Genomic DNA, 12766 nt, shown 5'->3' on the forward strand with positions numbered 1-12766 from the left:
ACTAAAAACCCTCTTAACCCGGTTATGATGCTTAAAGTAGCCTCATGTTTTGAAATGCTGTTTTTATATTGTTTACTTATAAGAGAAATGGACCGAGAAATTGAAGCGGCATAGACAAGGACGGATTGTCGGGAATTAAATTTTAGCTACCTGCTACAATTTAGTACAGTCCGATCGCACAAAGTTTTGTTAAAAGTAGACCTTATCCTATACCGATAATACATAATATAAAAATATTGAATATAAGCACTAGTACTACATTTATTTACGATTTGCATACATAATAAGCTTTTATTACTCTCTCTCATTTCTAAACAGACTATAGCAAATTTTTTCCGCCGTTTTGAGATTCGATTGTTTTCTCAGGAGGGGCTAGGTTTTTTTAGGGGCAATAGTACTGTTGGAGACGGCTTCGTAGTTTCAATCCGAAAAACACTTCCTATATAACATAAAGACTTACAAAATTCATAAATGAATTTAAAAATTGTTTATACTTGCTCTTCTTTCTGAATAACATTGTTTCAATTTGATAAACTTCAGGAGATTGAGTATGAAACATAAATTTTAAAATTTACGCCTGTTTGACTAATGATTTCTGAAAAAGCTTAGTTGCATCGGTGTACCGATAAAAATGCTACTATTCCAGTCTTGCGAGATACTAAAAATTTGAGTAAAGCCAACCAGCCGTGATATATCTTTTAATATGCCTGACCTTTGAGATAATGATCCCCATAATTCTATTTATACCAATGCAATTTATCGTTAGATTACAGGTTTGATTAAGGGTACTTTGTAAGCTATTCAGAAACCTGAATTATTATTATATTATGGGGCGCCACTATTGTATATGAGTATTTCTCGTGTCTTGTAGGAGTATATAAAGTTGTCAGGTCTAATGTGGCTTATATTAATAATCAGATCGCTGTGTATTTTATATAGAATTAGGTAAATATGGTGTTTAGCATGCCGGTAGAGATTTTTCACTGCTGTGAATTATTAAGTAGTTCGTACATAATTACGCAAGTTGAAATTTTTACAATGATAGTGTTATACATATACTTTAACTTGTAAGATTGTGTTGAGTTAATTATTCATAAAAATTAATCAAGCTCACAGTATCCTATAATTAGATCCATCTAAAATGTGTTGGTGGTATTTGTGTTGGTCATAATTAGGGCTGTCAGAACTAAGCCGCGCGTCATAGGCGTACGCATTATTTATTAAATAGCAACAAATTAAAAAAGCATTCTGAGGCAGCGGCAAATGCATGTGTCGGTTGACTCGCTTGGCACGCGGCTCTCTCTGACAGTCTTAGTCATAATTCTTGTTGTTCATCTTAATAAATTGAGTTGTTTATATGCACGATTATATTATANAGAAAGCTTACCATTGTTTAAAGTTCCATACAATAATGCAATATGAGTTAGATAAGCATTATTATAACAGCTGACGAAAAGCTCAACCCATGTGTGTTATGTAAAAGGTGGTTGTGTACTTTGTTTTCATTTAAATAAACCTGAAGGAATGTTTGAGAAAAAATATAATTCGATTGGTTTTAGAATATCTATAATATATATCTACGTCTACATCTACACATGTACACGATGTAACTTTAAGTGAGTCAGTTATTTCAGAAGTAACGAACACCAAATTATTACTTGATTTAATTAATTAATTATTTTTAATGTAATTAATATTTTTTAAACCAAATAAGCAATTTGTTCTTTGCTTTTGTACTAATTTGGGACATGTTATTTTAAGGCGACCATATTTAAGAAACAATTTTTATTAAATATTAACTAATATTCGTATATGGATAGACATTGTAAGTAAAACTAAATTAAGTTTTGAAATTGATATTTTTGCTTTTTTATAAAATGTACATAATAAAAAGTAAACTACTTATAAAATACTTATTAATCTGATAGATTAGATACTTTTTAATATAATTTCTAAATTCTAAAGGGCAAAGGTAGCCCCCCGTATAAGTGTGACTCCCATTTAAAGTTACATCCTGTATAAGCTTCGGATTTGAGATAAGTTAAAAAATCAGTATTAAATAAATTGAAAAACAAGGCATTTCATAGCGTTTAGTATTTGAAAAAGATATCCGACGGTTTTTCTTAAAATTTACAAATGAAACGGTCAGGTTTTAGCATTTGTTTATATGGCCTTTTAGCATTAAAGACATCTCTCATACGTAAAGAAAATTTATAACTATGTCGTAATACACATGGGAGCAAATGTAGCAAAATGTTCAGCACTTTGTTCTCAAATTTATACACATAATACATATTCTAACCAACTAGATTCATATTGAGAAAATTTCTAAAAAAAAAAAAGTAAAATAAAACAAATGGTTTTAATAAGTTTCGAATGTGGTTAAACATTTTTCGAGATCAGCGATCTACTTACATTAGTGGAAAATGGAGATTGTTTGAGTTGTATATTAACTGAGAACGGATCATAGTCATCCATGGTAGAGTCGCTCCAGTACACCCTGGCTTCATGCAGATGTTTCTAATGGAAAAGATACACAAAAAAGACACCATAAAAGCAAGTTACAAGATTGATAGCTCGAAAGTTCAACTACGTTATTTCGTGAATTACTTTGCACTAACATCTACCCATTTTGACAGGTTACTCAAGAAAAGAAAGCACAAGGATGAAATTGAAGCACATGCAATGTTAAGGTGGAGGAAACTGGAAAATCACCAGAGAAAAAACATACCTGAACTGTAGTGCTCTGATCAGAAAAGGGGCTATTAAAAAATGTAATAATAATATTCATTACACAATTAGTAACATAATTTTCTAGTGCCCTGTCTGGATGTTTTCTGTCTGTTGGTGCGGTTGCTATGTCGGCCATGTCGACTAAAAACGATTTTTCAAATAAAGTCCACATGTGACTCGAAGTGTAGATCTCCTTCATTTCTACTTCTGTATCGATGTAACAGTGGTTCAAAAAGCCGACATACGCCTCCTTGACTTCAGGAATACAATCCGGATGAGTCACCATGGCAACGATATCGTCTAACGGTAATAAACTGTGACATTTGATTTCAGTGTACACATTTTTTCCCATTGTACAACAAGCTAATAATTTTACCAACTCCACGTGATACTTCAAAGGGCTACCTTCATCCATACAATGCCTCTCAGAACGCATCATTTCTATGAAGTGATTAAACGAAGCCTTATCGTTATAAAACACGAGCACGTCTTCTCCTGCATTAATTAACTACAAATCAAAATGTTTTTACCATGGCAAATGCAAGGTATTTATATTCGATCCAAATAAACAAAGAGTACTTACTTCTTGCATAACCAAATCCTGGCTTTTTCTTATAAACTGATTTTCAGCTTTAACTATAGTTTGAAGAAACTTTAAATATTGCACGTGCCTCCCATGGGTTTCGATGCAATGAACAAAATGTTGTATAACTTTCTCATTTTCTTCATTACACAGCATTGAATTATCTTGAAATATTGCACAAACCGTCTGGGCCTCTCGAATCTACAACATTAATGATACTTTATATATATAGTTAAAGTAAAATCTTAATAAGCGATCAAATGACAAAAGATACTGCCCTGTATAAATTTCCACCACTTACCTTGAGATTCACAAAACAAATCTGAAATTAAAAAATTTTTGAAAACACTATTGATTTGCCGCCCCGCATAGTACGTGCCTTGGAAAACTTAGTTTACACGCTAACTTCACTTAGACCGTATTTAAACATCATCAGAGTCTTACAAAAATAGTCAAAATGTAGAAGTTTACTATTTTCCTCCCCATTGTCACGACACCAAAATCACTCCGATCGAACCACTCCTGCGCCCAGCGGCCGTGACCAAACATTGAACGTTTATACTTCCCTGTACAAACATTACCCCTGTACAAACATATAATATCCAATCAAAATAGAAGAATTTCCAAGAACTTTGTTTTTGAGGAAATTACGTGAATTGCTCAAAAATTGTACCTTCAATTTCTCATATGTACCAACTTTTTTTGCCGGTTTGTTTTATTGTGATTCTTCCTAACTATTACGAGACTTATGTGGACGTCGTTCTTTTCTCCGTGTTTAATCATAATAAGTGATGTATATTCCCCTATGGGCAAACAAACGATTTCGCAAATCCCCGTCTTATCCCGAGCCGGGTTTTTTTCATTTCACCAGTAGTGTTGAGCGGAATAAAAGCTGTATCTAAAATGTAAACTTATGCCTCATTACTCCGCGTGATGTATGGGCGGCGGGCTTTCTGTATTTTTTCGTGTAACACAATGGCCCTGATCCATGTATCATAATAATCTGACGGGGAGCATTGGACCCGTGGCCCCGCCGTCGAAATAAAGCACCCAAAACGGAAACATGACTGCGGCGCTATAGGCCGACTCTGAATAGGCTTGTTTTTGTGTGCGACGTTTATAATTTTTATGCCAATATATTTTTATTTATTCAGACCATCTCAACATTTTCTTATGGAACAGGCAAGCTCGGTGGTTACGTGGCTTGTAAACATTTATGAAGGCCACAGATAATATGGTTAACGCACCAGACCGCGCGTTAAATGCTGGAAATTGGCAACCCGAAAAGGATGGCTTCTGAGCTGGCATCCAACAATAAAATCTGACGTAGTAACTCTTCTACTCGGTAATAGATGGCGTTCTAGCGGTTCCGAAGGTGGCAGTGTTGCCAAATATTGACTAGGCACTCATATACAGGGTGGTCTCGAGGTAATGGGCCAAAATTCACCGGTAGATTCAAGCAAAAATATTGTGATTTAACCGAACTTGCCTTAATCCAAAAACTGATAGTTAAGAAGATACAAGGTGTTAAATGTAAAATATTATTTTAGTTTTTTTTTCATTTATTTCTTAATAAATGCAAATATCCACAAAACATTTTGGGGTTTGGGGTTCTTTGGGTAGAGAAATTGAAATTTGTCACATTTTGGTTATAGTTCATAGAGGGCACTAGCTGCCGTAGATTGGATATGTTGAAAACGACATAACTTTTTTGTACTTTAATGTATCTCGTATTTGGTATCAAATTCTTATTTTCCAACTTTTTTACACAAAAAAGGTATGCTTTATGAAAGTAGCTGTCTCGCACCGTTTTCGAGTTATTTGGTTTGAAACTTCCAAAGCTAATATGTAGTTGAAATAATTAAAATAATTTAGAAATGATAAAAACAAAGGTTTATTTAGAATTGAAAATTGTGAGGAGCAGTGAAATAGTAAACATTAGTAAAAAATATGCCTTTTTGGCAATAATTGCTCAAAATGTCCACGTCTAACTTAAATACATTTATTTGTCTTATTTTAAAGTATAAATAAAATTCAACAGCATTGGAAGTTTGAAAGCCTCTCGAAAACGACGCTAGACAGCTACTTTCATAAAGTGTACCTTTTTTGTGGAAAAAAGTTGGAAAATAAAAATTTGATACCAAAAATGAGATACCAAAGTATAATAAAGTTATGACGTTTTTAACACATTCAATCTACTGCAGCTAGCGCCCTCTATGAACTTTCTCCAAAATGTGAACAGATTTCAATTCCTTTACTTAAAGAACCTCAAACTCCAATTTTGTGAGGATATTTGCATTTGTTGAGGAATAAATGAAAAAAAAACTAAAATAATATTTTACATTTAACACACTATATCTCTTTAACCTTTGGACTAAGGTAAGTTCGGCTAAATCTCAATATTTTTGATTCGGGAATGTACCCATGAATTTTGGACTATTACCACGGTACCACCCTGTATGTTAATTTAATGCATTTAACTATGTAATTGAAGAGTTATATGAAACTTATATTTTGTTTGAAAATGTGTTAACTGCTAAATAAAATCAAGTTAAAATTAAAAATACGAATTTACCTAATTAATTATTAATCACCTTGGAATGGGAGAATTCAAAAATTATATTTTAATAAGGAAAAAAGATGTTTCCTATAAATGAATAATATACGGGGTGTTTCATTTAAAAAAGTGTGTTGTATTTGGTTTTCAAATTTTTAACGTTATTTTTAAAATTTTGATAATCTCAAAAGATAACATAGGAAAAATCCTCCAACATTTGTATTTAAAGTTTTTTTCTATCTTTAACGGTTAAAGCTGTAAGTGAGTGTCAAAATACAAACAAAAACCCTGTACCTACATTTGGCGACGTACTAATAATAATTCACCTTGTATAATAAATAAATGTATAAAAATTATGACATCAAATATTAAAAAAAAATTATATTGCTTTTTTATTTAAAGTATCATTATGAATTTGTTTATTTGGAAATATACACTATCATTCAAAATTTGGGAATAGATGTAGCATGGAAAATCGAGTCAATATCGTAAAAAATAATTAGTAAAATCCTTATAGTTTTCGAGAAAATATTATTGAAGTTGTAATACTTTCCACCATTACATCACTGGACAACTGTAATCTCTGGAGTTACGTTGTGCGCTCTACGCAATTCGCGTGGGGAGCCACGTGGCCCCATCTACTCCGAATATTGAAATTCGATTTTACAATTAGTATTATCGTCATTGCGATAGTATTTACAATAGTTTTTTAGTAGTTAGTAAAGTAAAACAACATTTGTATTTGTTCGTAGAAACTGTGTATGACCGGTCTAAATGTGTTTCCACACATTGGTCATCAGGTATGTCTTAAGTAAAACCACAAATTAATTTTATTAATTAATAATAATAATAACAGCGGCAGAAGCAGTTGAATTTGCTTATATAAAAATAGGTGTTACAAAATTCTATTTATTTCTTTTCTTGCAAAATTTTTGTCCGTTTTTTATTACACTTCGCCTTTGTAAGGTCAGATTTTAGAGTGGACCAGTTTCCAGTTCCGTGCAGAAGTATATTTTTAAATCGTTTTTGAACTGACCTTTTTTGATTTGTTTTTTTTTTACAAAGTTCTATTTGTAAGAGTTCCCTGTACATACAAATTCTTTTTTGGATAAATTTTGGATCACTGTATTTTCTGCATTTTTTCAATACCAAAAAATCAAAATAGTAGCTAATTAACGAAATTATGATTAAATAATCTAACTGTGCACCCCTGCAGAATATCAGATCGTCTGAAGTTGACTACACAGGTATTCCTTCATTCTTTATAACATTTTGTTATCAATACCTACATCATACATTTAAGTAAGCAAATATAGTAACACAAAAAATAGGCATTGATAAAGAAACGTGTACAAAATAAATCCGTGCTTATGCGTGACAACATTGCCAAACTGTTATTTTCTGTTGCTAAGATAGGCGTAAGCATCGTTTAGCAATACCGGCCGCTGCATGTATATCTTCCTAAAATTCTGCTAGTGGTGAACTCTATTCTAGGCTCTGTGTAAATTCACATCTACAGCAAGAACAATGTTGGTTGAAATTTTAATTTGATCTTCTTTTCACGAAACTGTAATTATTCCCACAGAACTAGTATACTGTACTAAAATACAAATACATATATGTTGTATGAGTATTCAAATCGTAGTCAAGTACTCGTGATATAAGGCTTGTTGGATTTGTGAGAAGATTAATAACTGACCGACCTATCGAATTGATTTCAAAATTACAGGGCCTTGTTAAATCAGGTACCTGTGATGCCTAGTGAACGTTAGCTTTCCACTAGATAGCATCTGTCTACAAAAGTATTCTTCTGCAAAAATATACATCTTTAAAAGTGATACGTTATGAAGTGGTAACATTTTCATAACCGTCGGACTTTAATATCTTAATTTAAAGGAAGATGTTATCCGTGTTATTCGCCGTGTTTCCGAGAATAATATTTAATATTTCACGTCCTGTTTTTATTACTCTTAACTCTTACTTATAATAAAACTTCTGGATTCCCGGAATTTTTTACTAGCTTTCATAAAAATTTTAATTAATTTAATTCGCAAACTTTCAACGAGGGTCGATCTTTTGACAGTGCAGTCTGGGCTGTTTGAAGGTATGTTCCATTACAATTTTAAAATTCCTCTCCCATTTTCATAGTACAGGTGCTAAGGGAAGAAAGTGTGTCTTTTATGGATGTGATTGCGCCAGTTGAATGTTCTTTCTAAAAATGCAAATCGGCGAGTTGCGCGATATCACCTTGCCTTTCGTTGTAGTAAAAGTAAAGTAATAACGTTTGCGAAAGTGTGCTGAAAAATTATGCTACACTAATTGACAAGTAAGTGGGTTAGGCATTTTAATTGGATTAAATTTAAGTACATACTTTTTACATAATACATTTGAATGAACTACATCCTTTGCGTGGAATATGTGTTTCTTTCACAAATCCCGTCTGAAAACAGTGATAGAAGTGGCTTTCTCGAAAACGTTACAGAAAACATTGTCAATCGAGTGCAACAAACTCATGAGAGAATATATTTTTCTGAAAGAGAATTTCAAAAGACAAAAAATACTCTAGTTCAGTATAGAGAATGTGCTAGGCACTGGAGAAAATTGCCCAAAAATAGGTTTACAACAATTACAGTACTAGTACCTACATTTTATTTTAATTTAAAATAGCAATAAAAAAACAACAAAAAACTGGTGTTAAAACCCATACTATTACACATCGTCGACGTTTCGTCTTTATCACGACAGCCTCAGGACTTTACGGTTGAAAATTTCGTTTCTATGTACGTAAAATATAATATATGAAGTTAATTAACGTATACGAGAAATAATTATTATATATTCATTATATGTAGGTATATCAAATTATTCTGTCAAAATTGACTAGCTTTATACAAGGTGTAACTGAAATAAGTATTCAAAATTTCTGAGCTTGTAAAACAAGTCGAAAAATGACGAAAACTTTAGTACAATTTTTGTCAGTGGCGGCTCCTAAGGGAGCTACGCTCTCCTAAAGGAGTAACCTCGGAAACAGTTTTTAATGCGTAACATCCAAACGGCTCGACATTAAGTCACGAAATTTTGGTGAGATATTAACCTTGACGTGCTTAATAAGTCTCATAAAATACATTTCAAAATTTGCTACAGGGGCGTGAGAAAATGCAGGNTTAGGTATAATATAAATTGCGTATTAGAACGCGAGATATTGTTTGAGTTATAGGAAATAATAATGAAGAATAATCTATCTAGATTTATTAGTATGGCAAAATACAAATTCTTTGTTATTATTGCCTTTTCAGGAATTTTTATAAAAAATAAAATATTCTCCATAATTACCTAGAAATACATCGTTAAAAATTAAATAAAATTAAAAAAAATTAAAAAAATGTACAAAGTGAGATTCCTGAAATACAATCTATTGAATAATTGAAGAAAATGATTTCTGAAGTCGTAAACTTAGCATGTCTATAGAAAACACCCTGTACAAATGTCTTGTAGATGTGGAGTGGTTGGATAACAGTTGTTTTACACTGTTAATTATTTTGGTTCTAACTATTATCACTTGAAAATTATTATAAATATTTACAGACCATGATTTCTGCAGAATTTTATGACAAATTTTTTAAAAAATAATAATTTTATGACCGCCACGCTGGCACACGTCACTTTGTATATTAGACCAGGGATATGAGGGCAATGCCGTGACTGTTGAGTAGTTAAACAAATTATTCAATTATTTAAATGTTAATTTATTAATAAGAAAAAAATTGACCCTATATCTATAACTTCCCGTCAAAATAACTCCGAAAATGTTGATAATTTAGATTTTGTTTTTTTTTTTTTTTTTGGTAAAAGTTTGAACAAAATACTTAGTTAATTGCAATATTAATTTATTAAAAAATTTATTACAAAAAAATTACAAAAGATATTTTGCAAAAAAAAAATTTTTGTTAATGTGTAAACAAATTAGTGGATTAATTTAAATTTTTATTAATAAAATGCATATTTGTGATGTACGCAAGAAGGTACCCCAAATTGAAAAAAAAAACATCAAAATCGGTCAACAAGTTCCAGAGATATAACTTGCTAATTTGCTCGTGGATTTTTAGGTCCCCCCTCCACTGACTCACAGTCATCCTGTATCGAAGTCATTATTTGGAATATTCTCAGAGATGCTGTTACAAAGCTATCGTCCTCAAAAATTTCACATAGAAACTTTAGCTTTTTATCTTCGAAATGGCACTTATTAGAAGTCTTAATTGTTATAAACAAAGTAGCTGTGATTTTTTAAAAAAGTGTCTAACTTTGACACAAATCAAGTTAGAGCAACTTTTTTTTTTAAATTGTGTAAAAATACCAGCTTTACGAATATAGAAAAATAATCTCTCTAAATATAATAGCAACAAATTTATTCTAATTGTTTATAAGACAAAAATCAGTGTTTTTGTGGTACGTTTTTGCAGTGGTAAAAAACAATTTTTTTGCAATAAAATAATGTCTTACAATAAAAGAAGTCTTTCTTTCATACGACACCCGCAGAATTAAAATATCTTGGTCATTTTGCGTATCAAATTATTGCAAAAATAATGCCTCTGGGATAAACATTTAGAATTTTGCAAAAACTATTGGATGAATCGATCTGAAATTTTAATCACATATTAAGGACTATAAAAGCCAACTATTTATGCAATATCAAAGTCGTTGGTTGATTTTTGCAAAACTTATTGTTTATTTACTAATAATCCAATTTTGACAGTTTTTTGCAATTTCTCGAGCAACAAATTATCGTATCGGATTTTAAAAACCGCTGTTTTAAAGGTTTTTTTATTCCCTACAAGCTGGTTACTTTCGCATTGTAACAATCAAAATTATCGTTTTTTTCTGGTAGGCAAAAAAGTGATATTTTGGGTTATTTTAGACCTTTTATTGTTAATTATTAAAAAACTTCATCTGATGGTGTGTGGGTTTAACACATATTATACTAAAATTCACCCAAATTGTATGAAAAACTTTACAGATCCCCGGCTACTCAACAATCATCGCCAGATCAGTTATTTTAATCATATCCCTGGTCTATATTTGGAAGTATTTTAAAACCTCTTTTATTTTTTTGTATCTCGAAAAATATCAGCGCAATTTTAGTTTGACCGCAAATGTATCACCCTGTAGGTGAATATTTGCAATTTTAATACAATTTTATACGACTCGCACAGAATTTTTAAAAATGTCTGCTTCTTTTTAACGTAGTTTTTCTTATTCCACATCTACAACATCTTTATTACAATTTTTCTTCTTTCTTTATTTATTTATTTAAATCACGTTTCGTCAAGTCAATGTTTCGTAGCTTTTGTTACAACATTCTCTTTAAAACAATTTTCGTTATACCTAAAATAAATAGATATTACATGAAGTTCATTTGATCAATTTTAGTATATGCTAAAAAATATTATGTCTCCCCTTCTCTCTTTTCCCTCTTCCCCTCTCTATTCCCCTCCTCCCCTCTCCTCCCCTCCTCCTCCCCTCCTCTCATCCTCCCCTTCTCTCTCTCTCTCTCTCGCTCTCCCCCCTCCCCTCTCCCCCTCTATATTTCCCCTCTTTTAACCCTTCTCCTCTTTCCCTCTCTTTCACTTTCTCTTCCTCCCCTACCTCCCATTCTTCTCCTCTCCCCCTTCTCTCTCGAGAAGCCCTTAACGAAGGGCGATTTTTAATTTTATTTGCTACCACAGAGCAATTCCAAACTCAACTTTAGAGAAGCATAGAGAAAATCATTTTAAGCGGAAACGTTGCAAATGTGCCGTAAACCACTTCATTCCCGTATCGCCAAACGTTCCAACATGGCCGTAACTTCCTGTAATTACAAAACTTGAAACGGTTCCAGCCGATGAGCTACAATTTATTTTAATAATTCCCAATGACGAATCGGCCGTCGCCGGACAAACATGTATTCTGTAATCCCGAGCTTCTCTATTGGCTACATCTGTAAACAAAGTCGAATATATGGATTGCTTTAATACCTAATGCCTATCGGTAATAATAACCTTTGCAAAATCAGTTTAATGAATATGCGGATAAATACGTATCGATCTATTTGTAACATGAACCGAATCGGGATTAGTCTACGTTGTATATACAACATGGCGAATTTGCAAAAACAAGTGTTTCACTTTGACCGGATTACATTTATGATTTCATGGAATTAATTAGCATGAAATTCGTGCCGCATATTAAAACGTATAGATAAACGGATGAATCCGTTGGCGATGTGTTTATTTGAGTAAAAAAGCGATTTTTCCGCTCGTAGGTTTGGGATATTCCGAAGTGCTTTTGGTAGTATCTTCATCAGAATATGTGGCGATGTAACGTTATAAATTATTTTATAACTTTTGAGGGAGCCGTTCCCATTAAATTATAAAACAATTTAAGGTCTTAAGGCCTTAAATTAATTAGAATAATTCAATGGAATAACAACAAAAAGCAACAAAGTGGACCGGCATAAACGTATTTAAATCTATCTGTCTTGTTTGTTTACAAAACAGTTGACACTTTGTTCTATTGCAATGAAGTGTTTGAAAAAATCGTATTATAAATTTACACCACCTTTTGGTACTATAGATGCTATAAATACCTAATAACAAGTCTTAAGTTAAACATTCTAGTTTTTAATCTCGTATCATTGTTATTTATAAATATAATTAATTATTCTAAAGAGGTGTAATAGAACCGTCGATATCAGGGTGTGATACTGAATTTGACGATGATTACATTGATCTGTTAATTAATATTAAACTCAACAGTTATTCTGTTCTATTTTTCAACTTTGCTGCATAATAGCTTTTGTGTTCCCTGCGTTCTCCGTATCGCTAATAAAACCGTTCTGTTAAACTTAGATATAGCAG

The 12766-nt window shown here is 31.9% G+C and overlaps 1 protein-coding gene across 1 annotated transcript; it reads right to left on the reverse strand.

Moving 5' to 3' along the window:
* Nucleotides 1-2277: 2277 nt before the first annotated feature.
* LOC111691777 (inositol 1,4,5-trisphosphate receptor type 1-like) lies at nt 2278-4099 on the reverse strand. The gene is made up of 5 exons (XM_023455101.1): nt 4058-4099; nt 3317-3517; nt 2732-3241; nt 2416-2520; nt 2278-2328 (listed from the first exon to the last, which is right to left on the reverse strand). The coding sequence occupies exons 1-5, from the start codon at nt 4097-4099 to the stop codon at nt 2278-2280; spliced, it is 909 nt and encodes a 302-aa protein (XP_023310869.1).
* Between the last annotated feature and the right edge of the window lie 8667 nt (nt 4100-12766).

Source organism: Anoplophora glabripennis, unplaced genomic scaffold (assembly GCF_000390285.2).
Source record: "Anoplophora glabripennis isolate ALB-LARVAE unplaced genomic scaffold, Agla_2.0 scaffold430, whole genome shotgun sequence".
NCBI classification, from domain to species: domain Eukaryota; kingdom Metazoa; phylum Arthropoda; class Insecta; order Coleoptera; family Cerambycidae; genus Anoplophora; species Anoplophora glabripennis.